Raw genomic sequence first — 18,133 nt, 5'->3', positions numbered from 1 at the left:
ATGATTTTAGGCAGCCTCTCTGCTAATGGGTGGGGTTGTGTTCCTGTCTTGCTAGTTGTTTGGCATAGGGTGTCCAGCACTGTAGCTTGCTGGTCGTTGAGTGAAGCTGGGTGCTGGTGTTGAGATGGAGATCTCTGGGAGATTTTTGCCGTTTGATATTATGTGGAGCTGAGAGGTCTCTTATGGACCAGTGTCCTGAAGTTGGCTCTCCCCCCTCAGAGGCACAGCACTGACTCCTGACTGCAGCACCAAGAGCCTTTCATCCACACAGCTCAGAATAAAAGGGAGAAAAAGTAGAAAGAAAGAATTAGTAGAAGAAGAAAGAAAGAAAGAAGGGAGGGAGGGAGGGAGGAAGGAAGGAGGGAGGGAAGGAAGGAAAAAAAGAAGATAAAGTAAAATAAAGTAAGATAAAATATAATAAAGTTATTAAAATTAAAAGATAATTATTAAGAAAAAAGAAAACGGATGGTTAGAACCCTAGGACAAATGGTGGAAGCAAAGCTATAGACATACTCTCACACAGAAGCATACACATACACACTCACAAAAAGAGGAAAAGGGGAAAAAATCATAAATCTTGCTCTCAAAGTCCACCTCCTCAATTGGGGATGATTCATTGTCTATTCCTGTATTCCACAGATGCAGGGTATATCAAGTTGATTGTGGAGCTTTAATCGCTGCTTCTGAGGCTGCTGGGAGAGATTTTCCTTTCTCTTCTTGGTTCTCACAGCTCTCAGGGCCTCAGCTTTGGATTTGGCCCCGCCTCTGCGTGTAGGTCGCTGGAGGGCGTCTGTTCTTCGCTCAGACAGGACGGGGTTAAAGGAGCCGCTGCTTCCGGGGCTCTGGCTCACTCAGGGAGGGGGGGGGAGGGGCACGTAGTGCGGGGCGGACCTGCGGCGGCAGAGGCCGGCGTGACGTTGCACCAGCCTGAGGCGAGTCGTCCGTTCTCCCAGGGGAGTTGTTCCTGGATTCCGGGACCCTGGCAGTGGCGGGCTGCACAGGCTCCCCGGAAGCGGGGTGTGGTTAGTGATCTGTGCTCGCACACAGGCTTCTTGGTGGAGGCAGCAGCAGCCTTAGCGTCTCATGCCCGTCTCTGGGGCCCGCGGTTTTAGCCGCGGCTCGTGCCCATCTCTGGAGCTCCTTTAAGCAGCTCTCTTAATCCCCCCTCCTCACGCACCAGGAAACAATGAGGGAAGAAAAAGTCTCTTGCCTCTTCGGCAGGTCCAGACTTTTCCCCGGACTCCCTCCCGGCCACCGGTGGCGCACTAACGCCCTGCAGGCTGTGTTCATGCCGCCAACCCCATTCCTCTCCCTGCGCTCCGACCGAAGCCCGAGCCTCAGCTCCCAGCCCCGCCCGCCCCGGCGGGTGAGCAGACAAGCCTCTCGGCTGGTGAGTGCCGGTCGGCCCTGATCCTCTGTGTGGGAGTGTCTCCGCTTTGCCCTCCGCACCCCTGTTGCTGTGCTCTCCTCCGCGGCTCCGAAGCTTTCCCCCTCCGCCACCCGCAGTCTCCGCCCGCGAAGGGGCTTCCTAGTGTGTGGATACCTTTCCTCCTCCTCGGCTCCCTCCCACTGGTGCAGGTCCCGTCCCTATCCTTTTGTCTCTGTTTATTCTGTTTTCTTTTGCTCTACCCAGGTACGTGGGGGGTTTCTTGCCTTTTGGGAGGTCTGAGGTCTTCCGCCAGCGCTCAGTAGGTGTTCTGTAGGAGTTGTTCCACGTGTAGATGTATTTCTGGTGTATCTGCGGGGAGGAAGGTGATCTCCGCGTCTTACCCTGCCGCCATCTTCCCGGAAGCCCCCCTCTTCTGAATAACTAGGCTTTAAAATGCTTAGGCCCTGGATTCTACCTCACCCAGTTTCTGACTAAAACTGAAGTGGATTTAGCCCCTACCTGGCTTCCGAATAACTAGGCTTTAAAATGCTTAGGCCCTGGATTCTACCTCAGCAAGTTTCTGCCTAAAACTGAATGGATTTAGGCCCTAAGCAGCTTCTGAATAACTAGGCTTTAAAATGGTTAGGCCCTGGATTCTACCTCAGCCAGTTTCTAAAACTGAAGTAAATATACTTTCAATGTTACTTGTGTAGAGAAATGTTTTACATTTCTTTAGCAACAGAATAATTCAATAATATTGAAAAATCATTGCAGGTCAACTCTGCATGGGGGAGCGTGATTGTCCTTTGTCACAGAATATTCAGTGATTGATGGCCATAGTCATGTTGTCAGGACACCAGAAAGACTAAAAATGTGTTCAGTAGGGAAGGGCAACCATCCAATGTGTTTAGAATAGTCTGGTATTTATACTTTTCTGGTATGGAAATAGATATGCATTGATTATCTGGAAAAGGACATCATAAGTGGCATTTCTGTCTCCAGTAAAGCTGGATAAGGAAGGTGTTAGGCTGCTTCTGTTCAGGTTAACTCATCTTAAGGAGGAAAATGTTATAGAAAGACTGAGCTTTGCCTTTGTTTTCAGGTGTTGCTGTGGCCAGCTCACCAACCAGCATATCCCCCCTCTGCCGAGCGTAACAGCCAGCAAAAATGGAGAGGAGAACAAGCAGGTGGAGACTCAGCCCGAAAAATGGTCTGTTGGCAAACACACCCAGAGCTACCCAACAGATTCCTACGGGATTCTCGAATTCCAGGGTGGCGGATACTCCAATAAAGCCATGGTAAGAGGGGCCTTGGGAAGGGATGCCACTGAGCCGCAGCTTCCATCAGAGGCCCCGCCTCCCGGACTGCAGACACCTGGGTCTTCTTTCAGGGGTGTGGCTCTATCTTCCTAGAGTTTTCAATGCAAAGACAGGAAATATATCCACACACTCGAGTTTTTAGCCATGAGATTTGGAAACTGGGCGCTATGATAGGGAACACGGAGTATCCTTTAAATCCGTACCAAGATTGTGAATTCATACATCACAGTCCAGCCCCACTCTACAAAGATACCACCCCATCTCCAGTGATGAGAGACGAATTATGTTGTTTGTTTTTTAGGGTTGTTTGGGACTTTGTTTTGTTTTTTCTCACAGTGGACATTTACCACCCCCCTTACATGGGTTAGGAGTTTCTGGAAATATTTCCCTCTGAAGTCCACACACAGCCTCTCTGGGCTTGCATTCAGCTGGCCCAAGAAGACGGAGGCCTTTCACATTTGCATGTAAACAGGGAATGCCCTCTGCCTTTCTCATGAGCCCTGCCAAGAGGGGAGGCGTCAGCACTGTGATCCCTTTCAGCTCATTCTGAATAATGCTCTCACGTGCCCAGTGAGACCATTTTTGCAATTTCATTCTATTTCACCGGCCCAACATCATTGTTCAAATAAAATTCAGTTGTGTTCCAAAGACCACAACGTAAGGTCTTCTGGAAGGGCACCCTGCCTACTGGCCTGGACACAAAGAGGCTGTTCACAGGGGCCAAGGCATCTGCTCATTAACCTCTTCTTCACCTTGAGGGGAAGGTCCAGCCCCGAGGTTGGCTGTTGATCCCCATTCCCAGCACCCACTCCCTCCTCATCGTCCTGGCCAACCTCTGGATCCACATTCTAGCTGAGCCAGCTATGGAATTTTTAAAAAAATTTTTTATTGGAGTATAGTTGATTTACACTATTGCGTTAGTTTCTGCTGTACAGAAAAGTGAATCAGTTATACACAGACATACATCCACTCTTTTTAAGATTCTTTTCCCATATAGTCATTACAGAGTGTTGAGTAGAGTTCCCTGTGCTATACAGTAGGTCCTTATTATCAATAGTTATCTATTTTTATATAGTAGTGTGTGTATGTAAATCCCAATCTTCCAATTTATCCCTCCCCCGCCTTTCCCCCCAGTAGCCATAAGTTTGTTTTCTACGCCTGTGACTCTATTTCTGTAAATAAGTTCATTTGTACCATTTTTTTTAGATTCCACATATAAGTGATGTCATATGATATTTGTCTTTCTCTGTCTGACTTATTTCACGCAGTATGACAATCTCTAGGTCCATCCATGTTGCTGCAAATGGCATTTTTTCATTCTTTTTTATGGCTGAGTAATATTCCATGTATGTATATGCATGTGTGTGTGTATGTGTGTGTGTGTACCACATCTTCTTTATCCATTCATCTGTTCACAGCAGACAGGTTGTTTCCATGTCTTGGCTACTGTAAATAGTGCTACAATGAACTTTGGGGTGCATGTATCTTTCCAGCTTTGGAATTGATGCCTTCAAGATTAGGGTTGCCATTGGATAAAGTGAACAATATTCTATTTTGGAACATGTTTGCTTTTGATTGCATCTAAAGTGTATATAATTTCAGGTAATTCTGAACTGTGATTTACCTGTGATTTACATAGCCCAACAATGACTAATTGTTAAGAAGTTTTACCTAAAAGTACATAAATTCATAAGTTGCTCTAAATTTTGTGTAAACCTGGCAGGTATATTTCCTAGAAGTTTCAAAAGAGCAAAAAGTATCCAGAGATAAAATCAAACAGGAGTAATTTCTGTGTTCCTAAGAATGCTAGACACATTGAAGAAGTATTTCAAATTTTGTTTAGAACTATAAATGGTCTTTGCTTTCAAATTTTAAAATGTTTCCTTTAAACTCCAGTTTTATTTTCTACAAATATGTTTCTACAAATTTCCTACGAATTTGTTAATTTGGAGACATTTGCGCATATATGCGTGTGTGTGACTGCACATAATTTTTGATGAACTCATTAAATAACTAAAATAAGTCTTTGCTAATATTACTGTATTTCATTATTGGAAATTTTCAGGATTCCTTTTACTCTCAGTATTAACTATTGTCATTATAGAAGTTCTGATACGATGAAAATTAGCTGGGAACTTTGATAAAATAAATCATCCTAAGGCAATGAAAAAAAAAGATTAAGGTTGCTAGGTAAAATATAAGACCCCCAGATATATTTGAATTTCAGTTAAATAACGGATGAATTTTTAGTATAAATGCATCCCAAATATTGCAGGAGCCATAATTATACTAAAACATTGTGCATATAAAATTCAAGTTTACCTGTGCATTCTCTATTTTTATTTGCTATATCTGGGAACCCTCCAGAGTTCCCTTCCATCGTTTGGCCACAGACTCACACAGAGGGCCCCAGAACCCCATGGGAGAGATAGCCAGGCGGCTGTTGCTTGGACAGGAACAGTAGCCTTGTTCCGCGTGACACAAGAGTCAAATCGAAGAACGAGTGTTGAGGGTCACACCCTCTTTTGCAGTATATCCGGGTCTCCTATGACACGAAGCCAGACTCACTGCTTCATCTCATGGTGAGAGACTGGCAGCTGGAACTCCCCAAGCTCTTAATATCCGTGCACGGAGGCCTCCAGAACTTTGAGATGCAGCCCAAGCTGAAGCAGGTCTTTGGGAAAGGTCTGATCAAGGCTGCTGTGACCACTGGGGCCTGGATCTTCACTGGGGGCATCAGCACAGGTAAGTGCAGGCTGTATCCCTTGCTGCAAATGTACAAACCCAGAGCTCATCGTGGTTCCCAAAGAGCTTTTGGATAATTATCATTAAAAACCAGAAGATACTGCATTCTGATAATATTTATGGCAGAATGAAATCTTTATTCGGTAGCTCGTTTTTATTTCAGTATGATCATGATAATGGTCAACATTTCTGGCACCTACTATGTGTCATTCCTTGAAGTGAGCCCTGTACAAGCCTCATTTTCACTGAGGCCCCTGACAATCCTTTCCCGATCACATGAGGGAGGTCACCAAGGCCCAGAGAGGTTGAGGAACATGGCAGGCCATCTGACTCTCAAGTTTAGCTGAACGCAGCCAAGGCCTGCCAGAGAGACCCCTCATACTTCCATCCTTAGGTCTTGGAAACTTGTAAAGACAATTCCTGCACAGTTGCTTTGGTTTTGGTTTTGGTTTTCCCTTTTCTAGGAGCTAATGCAGGATGACTAGCTATTATGAGCTCAGACTTTCAGTGTCTTAACCCTGTTCTGTAGGAAATGTGGAGTGGTTCAGAGCTGGGGTCCCTGAAGTTCATGAATAGTGGTTTGATGGGAGGTAAGGGGCCTACAGATATGACTTATGGCCTCTCACAGGTGTCATCAGCCACGTGGGGGATGCCTTGAAAGACCACTCCTCCAAGTCCAGAGGCCGGGTTTGTGCTATAGGAATTGCTCCCTGGGGCATCGTGGAGAATAAAGAAGATCTGGTTGGAAGGGATGTAAGTATTTTCTCCCCGGAAATGGGCAATTTTCAAAAATCAAAGTCTTTGTTTTAACTAGATTTCACCTGCAGGTGTAGGAGATAATAAAGCAAGGTCCCATATAGCCTTTATCTTTTCCCCAAAAGTAAAAACTTGCAAAACTATGATACAAGATCAAAACCAGGATAATTGATGTCAGTCTAGTCAAGATGCAGAACATCTACTAGGAGCCCTCATGTTGCCCTTTTCATTCATTCGTTTTTTTATTGAAGTATAGTTGATTTACAATGTTGTGTTAATTTCTGCTGTTGCATATATATATGCGTATATATATGTATATATACGCATATATATACACACATATACATTGTATACGTGTGTGTATATATATATACACACACACACATTGTTTTTTTTCATATTCTTTTCCATTATGGTTTATCATAGGACACTGAATATACTTCCCTGTGCTATACCGTAAGACCTTGTTGTTTCATGTTGCCCTTCAATATCCATACCCGATTCCCTCCTGCTTCCACTCCTGCCTTAACCCCGGGAGCCACTCATCTGCCCTTCATCCTACAGTTGTATCATTTAAAGAATGTTATGTAAATGGGATCGTACAGTATGTAACCTTTGAGGGCTGGCTTTTTACTTGCCACTTAATTCTCTGGAAATCCATCCAAATGGTTGCATGTATCAACAGTTTACTCCTTTTTATTGTTGAGTGGGGTCCCACCGTATGGATGTACCATTTATCTGTTGAAGCCTATCTGGGTTGTTTCCAGTTTGGCTACTGCAAATGAAGCTGCCATAAACTTTTGTGTACAGGATTTTGTATTAATGTAAGTTTTCCTCTCTCTGCAGTAAGTGCCCGGGAGTGTACTTGCTGGGTCATCATGATCTGTTGGGTTGTCATGATCTAAAATAATTTTTTCTAATTTGATATAAAAATTTACAGAAAAAATCCTTCAATAGAGAGGCTAGGGAAGCGAGAGTAGGTTGAAGTGCACAATTAGGTGAAGCTGTCGCTCCACACCCATATATTCTTGCTTCCCCTGTCTTACTGTCCAAGTTTTGCAGCTCTGACTTGTGCTGTGTATTTCGTCAGGTGACACGGGTGTACCAGACTATGTCCAACCCCCTGAGTAAGCTGTCTGTGCTCAACAACTCGCACACGCACTTCATCCTGGCTGACAATGGCACCCTGGGCAAGTATGGTGCCGAGGTGATGCTGAGAAGGCAGCTGGAGAAGCACATCTCTCTGCAGAAGATCAACACAAGTAAGTTCTGGCCACGGCCACTGGGCTGCCCTGAAAACCAGGCTGGAAGAGAGAGCACCGGAGGGTATTTAGAGCCTTCACCTTGACTCTTCTGTGACCATCAGGAGATGACTTAGCAAGACCCTTTCCCTTAGCCACCTACCAAGTCACTGAGCTGGGCTGTGATGCTGTCTCAAGTTCACGAGGAGAGTGGACCCGAGAAACAGCCCCACAGCCGTTTTCACGGTGGTGGCATCTCCCGCCACGTTGCCAGTGGTTTTCATTCCTTATAATGATTATAGTTAGTTTTTTAAATTTTATTGGAGTATAGCTGATTTATAATGAATGCTGTGTTAATTTCTTCTGTACAGCAAAGTGACTAAGTTATACATATATATATTCTTTTTCACATTCTTTCCATTATGTTTTATTCCAGGATATCGAATATAGTTCCCTGTGCTATACTGTAGGACCTTGTTGTTTATCCATCCTATTGATAATGGTTTGCCTCTGCTAATCCCAAACTTTTTAAATGTCTGAACAGGAAACACATTGGTCACTCAAAGGCTTGGTATGATTCCTTCTATCAACTACATGCTCTGAGTTCATTAAATTAAATATCTCAGTAGCTCTGGGTCTCTCACCAGAGATGGGCCAGGTGGGGAGGCCTCTGGAGAGGCCTGCAGGAGCTGGCTGCTCCCAACAGGGCGCCCCCCACCCCATGCTGGTCCAGGAGGATGCTGAGGTCAAGCTAGAGAGAAAGGAATGGACCTCAGTCAGATGAAACGATCATAACAACTGGTTAGAATTAAAATAGCTGGTGTCACCTCTTGGGGCACTGAGTTCATAACTCAGTGATTCTTACTGTCAAGCAATTGCTGAATGATCTTAAAGAGTATTTTGTTGTAACCATTACTGGTAAGATTGCGAAAGACAGTCTAGGCCTGGGAAATGGTCATTTTAAAGCATAATTAAAGGGTCTGTGAGACTGCCACGTGGTTAGAATGACGGTCTGCCATGACAAGTGGTGGGTTTCTGGGTATCAGCTCCCTGGCTGATGGTTCGCACATTTTCGCTGTCTTGGCCGTGTGCGCGTTCACACCGACCAGCCTCCCCTGACCGTGTGACCTGTGGGCTTCCCTTTGTCATCCTTTGCCTAGGGTTCTGCGTGGGGCAGGGACAGCAAAGGGGTGCTCAGTTGTCACCTGCCACGGCACGGAGTTTCAGGGGTCCAGCCTAAACCACGAAGAACCAGTTCTCCTCTGTTTCTAGAAAAGAAGGTGATTTGGCCACCGGAGTCCCGAAGATCTCAAATGTCAAGCCTTGCTGGGGTTGGAAATCTCAAGGGCAGGGCCCATTGTCATCTTGGTCTATTTCTCCAGCATCTCTTGGCCAGGCGCCTGCCTGGCACAAAGCAGACGGTCAGCGCATAGCTGCTGAAATGAACCTAACTGAGATTATTCTGGTAGGAGATGGCAGAGTTGTTCAAAATATTTAAGAGCTCCTGACTGTAGAAATGCATCGTGGAAGCAAACCAGAAACTCTGAATTTCCCCACTTGAAGTTCTTAGACCTTCTCCTAACTGTGCTGGCAGATTTTATCCAAAGGCCTTCAGAATTGTGAGACCAAGGACACATCTCCTATTCACCATCTATTAATGTTGATCAAATAACTCCCATCACAACTAACGGACACCTGGTGAAACATGCTCAGAATATAATCTGTTTTAGCCAGTTTGGGGTAAAATTGTGAAATAGGCAAGTTTGTCTTGATGCCAAAATATTGGCTCTCTGTACACCAATGCCGAAATGAGATATGGAAAGAGTTTTGGAGGAGAATTGAAAGAGTAGCTTTATTCTTTGCCAGGCAAAGAGGAAACACAGCGGGCTAGTGCCTCAAGAACTGTGCTCCCTTCCTGGGGAATAGGGAGAGGTTTTATAGCCCAGGGCTTGTGGTCGGGGGTAGGTGATAAGGCTCAAAGTAATGAAGATCTTGCATTTCTTTTCTTCTGCAAATATACAGCCAAAGCGGTTGTCAGGCAGCTCAGCAACCAGGTCTAGTGTCCCTGAAGTTATTGGCCCATGATCTTCTTTCTGAAATGAAGAGTGCTACGAGGAAGTGTAGGGGGAGAAGAAGTGCCAAGTGCAGAGTGCAATTCACATGGAGTCAGAGAGTAATTATTTTTATGAAGGATAAGTCTAGCTACAAGTGCTTGTTAGTAGTAACAGCTAAAAAAATAACCAAGATCACTTAACTCTTTCAGGCCTGTTTATGCTGTTTCCCCAGCCTGTTCATTGTTTCTTTGTTTTCCTTTTCTATCAGAAAAGTCTTATTTCTATGTTGGCTGCAACAGCCTCTGCTGCTCCTTCGCTCCCACTATCTCCCCCTGCCCTGGAATCCTGGGTTCTTGGGATGCTCTTGCCACCTCCTGCTTCCCAGAGCCCTCCCTTCGGGTTCTGCCACCAAAAGTCAGCTTGTCCTACCGTGTTCCCAAAGAGTCCTGTCATCTCATAGAGACAGAGGGAGGACTCTGGGTACAAGGTATTAACTGGTGGGCTAATGACGGTCTACAGATTTGCCCTCCTGGATAACTCACTGCCTATTCCAGCCCCTGGAGGCTGAATCAACACCTACTACGACACTGCATACTTACACACCACTTGAGGTTGACAAGGACCTTGATAGCTGAACAGTTTCTTATACTTTATATCTATTGCTCTTTTAGGAGGTAGAGGAGGCCCTGTGGTGATTCACCTGTTACGGATGGTTCCCTGCTCTTCAGGGTGGCCTGGTGATTGGCCCCATGTCATAAGGCTAATACGTGTGAGGCCAGGCATTGAACGGAGTTCTCCTATCGCTGGTCCAGACACCTTTTGCTGTGTCATTCTTGAAGGGACAGCCATCCAGGGTGGGAACTTCACCTGGGGCAAGGCAGCAGGGAGGTATTCTTTTAGCAAGAAGAGCCTCCCGTGTTTCTCACATCTCACCTTGAAGTAGTCCGTAAGCCAGTTGAGTGATACATGGAGTTGAACCACATGTTTTGGAAAGTTTGTAATTTAAAGGCTCTGCTTCTTCCAGTAAGGCTATAATATGGGGTTTGAATAAAAGAATGTAAACAGTCATCACATCCTGAGTTCCTTCAAGTCTCCTGGTGAACACTGACTCCATATAAGCATACTTCCAGGCCTAAAGGTTTTCCTCTTCACCATGTTTCAGGAATTAGAGTGAGTGCTCTTGAGACAGGCTGGGACCTGGGACTCTTTGCTGGGACCTGGGACCCTTTGCTGCAGTGCTGCAATGCTTGCACATGGACACACCTCTCCAGGAGCAACAAAATACTAAGAAACTGTATGGGACTGAAAATAACTGCTTTCATGCGGGCAGTTGGGGCAAATTCTGGACCTAAAAGATACAAAGAGACCAAAAAATCCCACAGCCACTTTTGAAGAGCCTGGAGCAAAAACAGGGTGTCCGGAGCAAAAACGGGGTACTGCGCATGCCCCCTGCACACAATACACCTAAGCCACCCCTCCAGCCTGACCCATGGACACGCCCCCCTCACCCCATATAAGGAACAAGCTTGCCCCCCCTCGGGGAGCAAGGGAGCCTGTTGTTTGTTCCCACTTCCCGCTGCTGCAGCAGGCGCCCCAATAAAGCCTTGCCTGAATTTCTTGTCTCGCTTCTGGTCAATTTCTATTGATTGGGGAAGGCCAAGAACCCTGGTCGGTAACACTTGGATGGGGCCATGACCGTGGTCTGAAGGTGGATGTGGTGTGTGTTGCAGGACTGGGGCAGGGTGTGCCCGTCGTGGGCCTCGTGGTGGAAGGGGGCCCGAACGTGGTTTCCATGGTCCTGGAGTATCTCCGAGAAGAGCCTCCGGTCCCCGTGGTGGTCTGCGACGGCAGTGGCCGGGCCTCGGACATCCTGTCTTTTGCACACAAGTACTCTGAAGAAGGAGGGTAAGATTTCTGATATGTTACAGAAGGTGGGGTTTTGAATGCCTTCTTGTTAGGCCCAGAGGAAATCGTGATCCATCTAGCTGTTCCAAAAATGTAAAAGAAGGAAGACTTACTAGCCCTCCTCTCCCACTTCCCAAGGTCAGCAAGTGAGGGAGCTCTGAGGAGCGTGGTGTTTCTTACGGATTCTTTCTCAGGAGGGAAAATGCTCTCTCCCAACTGCATTTTCCCTTGTAAGTTTTTCAACAAGCCTGGAATTTAGGACAAGTGTGAACACAGTTTTTGACTATAGTCCTTTTGGGTCTGCTATCCTGGGATATCCTCCAATGATAAAGTTTCAAATCAAAGGTACCAGACGGGCATAGAGATGTCTGATTTATTCACGTACAGATTTCACCTGTGTTGTTTTCTTCTCTTTCCCGTTTCCTTCGAACAGGATAATCAATGACTCCCTCAGAGACCAGCTTCTAGTTACCATTCAGAAAACATTTAATTACAACAAGACACAATCGCATCAGCTCTTTGCGATGATCATGGAGTGCATGAAAAAGAAAGAACTTGTAAGTGTCTTGAGTTGACTTCCCAAGTGCTCCACAGAGAGAATTATGTTTCCTTTCTAATTCTGCCCATGTGTGCAGGATGGAGTAGTTCCTATTTCCATTCACCCTTTTCCAAGAGGCATTTTACAGATCCTGACCCAACTGGTGGTTCTGTCCATGTGCGGGAAGCAGGCTAAGCATAGGCAGATTCTCTTCGGAAGAGGGACACGGGTGCTTCAGATCTTGTAAATGTCAGGGCACTTCAGGCCACATCCCACAATTCTGAGGCTCATGATATCAATCAGATTCAAAGCATCAAGGAGTGACATGTGCCATGCTTTCAGGTGTACTTACAAAATTCTACCAAATACACTCATTTTCTCCCACTCTTTGCCTCCTTAGTTACGCTTATAAGGAAGAGGCACTCTTGTCGCACAGAAGACAGCCTCTTCGAAATTCTAAATCTATAAGTTTCCTACAGATATATCAAATCTGAGTAGAGATGACTTTGTCATCTTCAAGAGCCATTTAGATATTGACATGTACATCCTGCATGAGCTCCCTCAGCTCCAGATGAGGTAAAGAATAAAATAAGATCCAGGCAAGGATTCAAAATCAGGATGAGCAATGCTGTTCTTTCTGAATCAGAAGCACCTGGTGCAAAATCATGTCGCTCTCGGGATTGCTGCATTAGCGTCAGACTCTGTGGTCCTTTTTATTTATTTAGTCATTCATTTATTTTAACATCTTTATTGGAGTATAATTGCTTTAATGTTGTGTTAGTTTCTGCTGTATAACAAAGTGAATCAGCTATATGTATACATATATCCCCATATCCCCTCCCTCTTGCGTCTCCCTCCCACCTTCCCTATCCCACCGCTCTCGGTGATCACAAAGCACTGAGCTGATCTCCCTGTGCTATGCAGCTGCTTCCCACTAGCTATCTGTTTTACATTTGGTAGTGTATATATGTCCATGCTCCTGTCTCACTTTGTCCCAGCTAATCCTCGCCCCTCCCCATGTCCTCAAGTCCATTCTCTATGTCTGTGTCTTTATTCCTGTCCTGCCTCTAGGTTCATCAGAACCATTATTTTTTAGATTCCATATATATGTGTTAGCATATGGTATTTGTTTTTCTCTTTCTGACTTACTTCGCTCTGAATGACAGACTCTCGGTCCATCCACCTCACTACAAATAACTCAATTTCATTTCTTTTTATGGCTGAGTAATATTCCATTGTATACATGTGCCACATCTTCTTTATCCATTCATCTGTCATGCCAGATCTTGTTTGTGGTCCTTTTTAAGCAACTCCCCAATTCTCCCTCTTGTTTTCCACTTTGCTTTACTCAGTCTTTTCACGATTAATCTGTTTTCAGGTCACTGTGTTTAGAATGGGTTCCGAGGGTCAGCAAGACATCGAAATGGCAATTTTAACCGCCCTGCTGAAAGGTGAGCTCTCAGGAAACAGCCACTCCTGTCCTTTCGTGCTGGCCTCCCCGGAGCTCTGCTTGTGGCTGGGAAACCCCTCCCCCCTCCTCCCGCCGGGAACTGTGTCTGCTGGGGATGGAACCCCGAGCCCGCCAGGCTGCCTAGAAATTATCTCAGGATAAAGCCGTGGTAAAACGATCGGGCTCGAAATGGGTTTCTTGGGAGGGGGACTTTTCTTGACGGGCCAATGGACCATGATGGGCTGAAGTCAAGAACCAGTTTCTGTCTGTAACTAGCTCATCACAGGTTTGAACTCACAGAGGGTAAGCGTGAAATTATTTTTCATTTGCGATCCCTGCATCTCGCAGTGCTCTGTCCAGTTTCCCCGGCCCACTCCTAACGACAGCTGCCACCTGGCTGCGCATGGGGTCACCTCTCTGCTCCACTGGGAAGGGGAGGGGGCTGGAGGAAAGGGGCGGGGGTCACCATCAGGCTGGCTGCTTGGTAGTGCTGAGCTGGTCCTCGGCTTTGGGGCCTGAGTGATCCCTCAGGGGCCAGAGAAAAGGCAGCCGTGCTTATTTCCAGGCTGATGCTGAGCCAGCCTGGGGAAGCCTGTGTTCCCCACCCAGCCCCTGTCACCCCCAGGCGACCCAGGCATGGAGTGAGTAGTGCCCCATCTCTTGCCTTCCAGGCACAAATGCATCGGCTCGGGACCAGCTGAGCTTGGCGCTGGCCTGGAACCGCGTGGACATAGCTCGGAGCCAGATCTTCGTCTTTGGGCCCCGCTGGCCGGTGAAACTAAGTGTTTTTCAATTCATACCATTTGTCATGACTTTGTACAGAGGATGCATTAATATGTTCTCCCTTGTGTCGTGGATCTCAGGAAGTTATCTGGGCTTTCTGATGACCCGATGTCTAATCTTTAGGATTATTAGGAAATGTTGCTGTTTCATTTCAAAGAACCAGCAAGAAGAGCTCCTAGCACTAACTTCAGATTCAAACCAGTGCTCTTGAAGAAAGAGCACTAAATATTTTATCATTGCTGGTGAACATGGGTTTTTACCCTTTTAAAGAAAAAGAAGAAAGAAAATAGCTCATTAAAATGAAATACAATGATTGCATTGAAAGCATTAATTTTTCAAATTATGTTCCATGAAACCCCGGCGGCCTAGGGGACTCTGTGAGTGTGACCTTTGTGTATAGTCTTTGGGATGTGGGGTGTGTGTGTGTGATTTGGTGTATTGTGTGTGTGTATCTGTGTGTAGCACGTGTGTAGGTTGTTAAATGTGTGTGTGGATGTGTGGTGTGTGATTGTGCTGTGGTTTACCGTGCATGTGGTGTATGTCCGTGGGATCTGTGTGTGTGTGTGGTTGTACGTGGGTGTGGTGTGGTGTGTGTGGGGTGATGAGCAGCTTTTAGCCTCCCACTCCTTCAATCAAAGCAGCTTCTTTACAGACTTGTGGTTGCCAAGGGGGAGGGGTGTGGGGAGGGATGGATTAGCAGATGCCAACTACTATATATAGAATGGATGGACAACAAGGTCCTACTGTATAGCAAGGGGAACTATATTCAATATCCTGGGGTAAACCATAATGGAAAAGAACATGAAAAAGAGTGTATATATATATATATATGTTTATAACTGTGTAGCAGAAATTACCATTGTAAGTCAACTATACTTCAATTTTTAAAAATTATTTTTTTTAAAAAAGCAGCTTCTTGGATGGGTTTTGTAGATTGGGACTCAGGGTAAATTTTTGTTTGCAGAACAGGCTCTGCTGCTTCAAAAGGAGTTTGGAATATCTAGAGGGTTCATGTTGGACTTTAAAAACCATATTTCTCAAAACCGGCCTGGTATATCCCTGCAAAAGGCATTTCATTTTTCACACTCACCCTTTATTTAATTAGCGTGAAGAATTTAAGGAATCAGATGAGTGTATTAAAGGAATAAGATACAGGGTTGGGGGGTGTGGTTTGTGCCTGTTGTTTACCGAACTACGCAAATTAAGAAGAATAGCACAACACCTTAAATATTTTAATTCCTTTTGAATCTCCTGGTTTTAACACTCTTGGTAAAGGACTTGAGAGCAAAGTGAATTGCTCCATGAATGGTTATGAGGCAGCTTGCTGTGGCAGAGAATCTAAGAGATTCCAGAAAGGATTGCAAAAAAGGGCTCTGTCATGAGCTCCCAAGACCAGCTACTCAGTAAGAGGGATCCCGGCTTTTGTTTGCTTTTTTTTCTTTTCGAGCGGCAGCTTTCTGAGGATGAGGTCCTGAGTCAGCCACACAGAGAGGGCCAGGCTTTCAAGATTACAGAAAGGACCTGACCCAGGGAACGGGCCACACACGCAGGCCTTACCTGGCCTGAAGCAACGGCCTTCAACCGTCTTCTTGTTACAAAAGCAATAAGTAATTTCCAGAAAGCGTAGAAAATACAGACAGGCAAGATGAAAGAAACAATCACTCATGACTGCCCCCCCATAGAAAAATTCAGCAATACCGTGTGTGTTTTATAATTTCATTTTTTCACTCTTATGTTGGCATTAAATATTCTCCAACCTCCTTTTTCATGTTGCTTAGTGTTTTTTGCTTTCTATTATCCAGTGGAGGCATAAATACGGTTTGAAAAGCAAATAACAGAGCAGTGTACCATGAAAAACAGAGCCCTCACACCCCACCTCCCAAAGGCACTCAACTGTCCCCGTGTTCTGTTTTCCTGACGGTGGCCTCTGTTCGTTGACATAACACGTTTTATCACTTTCTCGATTAATCACGTGTAGATGTGTCTTTCAGTTCTCCGCTTGGAAAGAGAAGGCAGTAGCTCGCTTGCCCTGCCTGCTTTGCCCCTCCTGCGTTTGATGCCTGTATGTTTAATTCTCTTATTGGTTATCATGATAGCTTTGAAACATCAACTTGCTTCATCAACGTTAGGCTCCCATGTTGTAAAATGAGGAAATTAATGGCTCTACACATCACCTTCCTTTCCCTGCACCATCAATGTTCCTACTTGGGTCAACCTCATCTTCTACATGATGGAGATGGTTGATGTTTACACGTCGTTCTGTAATCCTCACTCAGGTCTGTTTATGTCTCACTCTTTAATCATCACATTTTCATAGTGGTCCTTTATTTTTATTTTTTTACCTGGATTTTTATTTTTTAAGTGGGTATTTGCTTCCAGTTCTTGACTGAGAACAATGAATTATGTTGCTATGTACATTTATGTGCAGGTCTTATGTGGACGTATGTTTCCATTTCTCTTCAGTCGATAGCTAGGAATGGATTTGCCGGGTGGATGGAAAATGTATGTTTACCTTTTTAAGAAACTGCGCGTCTGTTTTCCAAGGCAGCTGTAGCATTTTACATTCCCACCAGCAGTGTAAGGAGAGTTTCTCTATGTCCTTGCCAATATTTGGTATTGACAGATATTTTAAAAGTATTCTAGTGATATGTAGTAGTATCTCATTATGGTATTTATTTATTTATGATCAGATATATTTTAACCTCAATAAAGGAGGGACAAGCTTCAAATAAATTTCTAATATAATTCTTATTTAAGACATGCATATTTTTTCTTTTTTAAAAAATTGAAGTATAGTTGATTTACAATGTTGTGTTAGTTTCAGGTGTACAGCACATATATAATTCAGTTATTATGTATATAATCTTTTTCAGATTCTTATCCATTAAAGCTTATTATAAGATATTGAATCTCGTTCCCTGTGCTATACAGTAGGTCCTCATTGTTTATATTTTTTAATTGAGATATAATTGACGTATGATGTATTAGTTTCAGGTGTACAAAGATTCGATATTTGTATAAATTATGAAATGGTCACTACAGTAAGTCTAGTGAACATCCATCACCACACACAGTTACAGTGTTTTCTCTTGTAATAAGAACTTTTAAGATCTACTCTCTTAGCACCTTTCAAATACACAATACAGTATTATTAGCTGTAGTCACCATGCTGTACCTTGCATCCCAAGACATTTATTGTATAACTGGATGTTTGTATCTTTTCACTATCTTCATCCACTTCACCCACCCCCACCCTGCATACTAGGCCTTTATGTTGATTCTAAAAATGGAGAAAACAGAAGACTTTACTGTGATTCTGTACGGATTGTTCACTGCTGAACCTAACATTATGGCTGAACTCAAAGAGAAAGAAAGGTAGCCCTGGGTCAATCACCTGGGCCACACAAAGGAAAATACAACAAGCATCAAGGTTTCTACAGTCCATCCATTGTTTAAAATTATGGGACCTTTGAGTTTCCTTCATATTTGGACCATGACTTATTTGAATAGCTAGATGTTTGCTTTCCCTTGCATTTCCAAATTGATTCTCTTTTTTCTTCATAGCATATGCCTCACATCATTAAGACGATCTATTCTTTTAATTATTACTGTCCACTGAGTGCAGTTCCCTTTCTTCTTGTAGAATCTTTCAAAGCCTCGTGTTTCTCTGGATGCTCTCAAAGTTTGCTGTGCAGCTGACCACATCAGACACCCCTGCAGTGTGTTGTCAGACAGGCTCAGTTCTTCCCACATTCCACGTCTTCCTCTCTCTCAGATTTCTTTTTCATTTCGCTGCAGTAGATCTTCAAGTAATTTTTTTCATGAACATGTGTGGGAAGATAACCATTCTCTGTCTTTACACGTCTGAAAACACTCTGCCACACACCAGGCTCATGGTTGCCATGTGATCCTCCTCCAATTAAGATGAACCCCTGTCTTTTCTCAGATGTAGTTTGAGGTCTGCTCTTTATCT

General features: G+C 44.6%; 1 protein-coding gene across 1 annotated transcript in view; it reads left to right on the top strand.

The window, feature by feature from the left end:
* The first annotated feature begins 1,254 nt into the window (after positions 1–1,254).
* Positions 1,255–18,133, top strand: part of TRPM1 (transient receptor potential cation channel subfamily M member 1) — a 74,797-nt gene continuing 57,918 nt past the window's right edge. Inside the window, exons 1-9 of the mRNA XM_060293737.1 lie at positions 1,255–1,390; positions 2,472–2,667; positions 5,220–5,433; positions 6,062–6,186; positions 7,280–7,451; positions 11,215–11,389; positions 11,823–11,946; positions 13,306–13,378; positions 14,049–14,149. Of these exons, the coding sequence (XP_060149720.1) occupies positions 2,665–2,667; positions 5,220–5,433; positions 6,062–6,186; positions 7,280–7,451; positions 11,215–11,389; positions 11,823–11,946; positions 13,306–13,378; positions 14,049–14,149 (987 nt within the window). The 5' untranslated portion in view covers positions 1,255–1,390; positions 2,472–2,664. The remainder of the gene's footprint in view (positions 1,391–2,471; positions 2,668–5,219; positions 5,434–6,061; positions 6,187–7,279; positions 7,452–11,214; positions 11,390–11,822; positions 11,947–13,305; positions 13,379–14,048; positions 14,150–18,133) is intronic.

Source organism: Globicephala melas, chromosome 2 (assembly GCF_963455315.2).
Source record: "Globicephala melas chromosome 2, mGloMel1.2, whole genome shotgun sequence".
NCBI lineage: Eukaryota > Metazoa > Chordata > Mammalia > Artiodactyla > Delphinidae > Globicephala > Globicephala melas.
The sequence above is the reverse complement of the archived record's forward strand: the minus strand, read 5'-3'. Positions and strand labels throughout refer to the sequence as shown.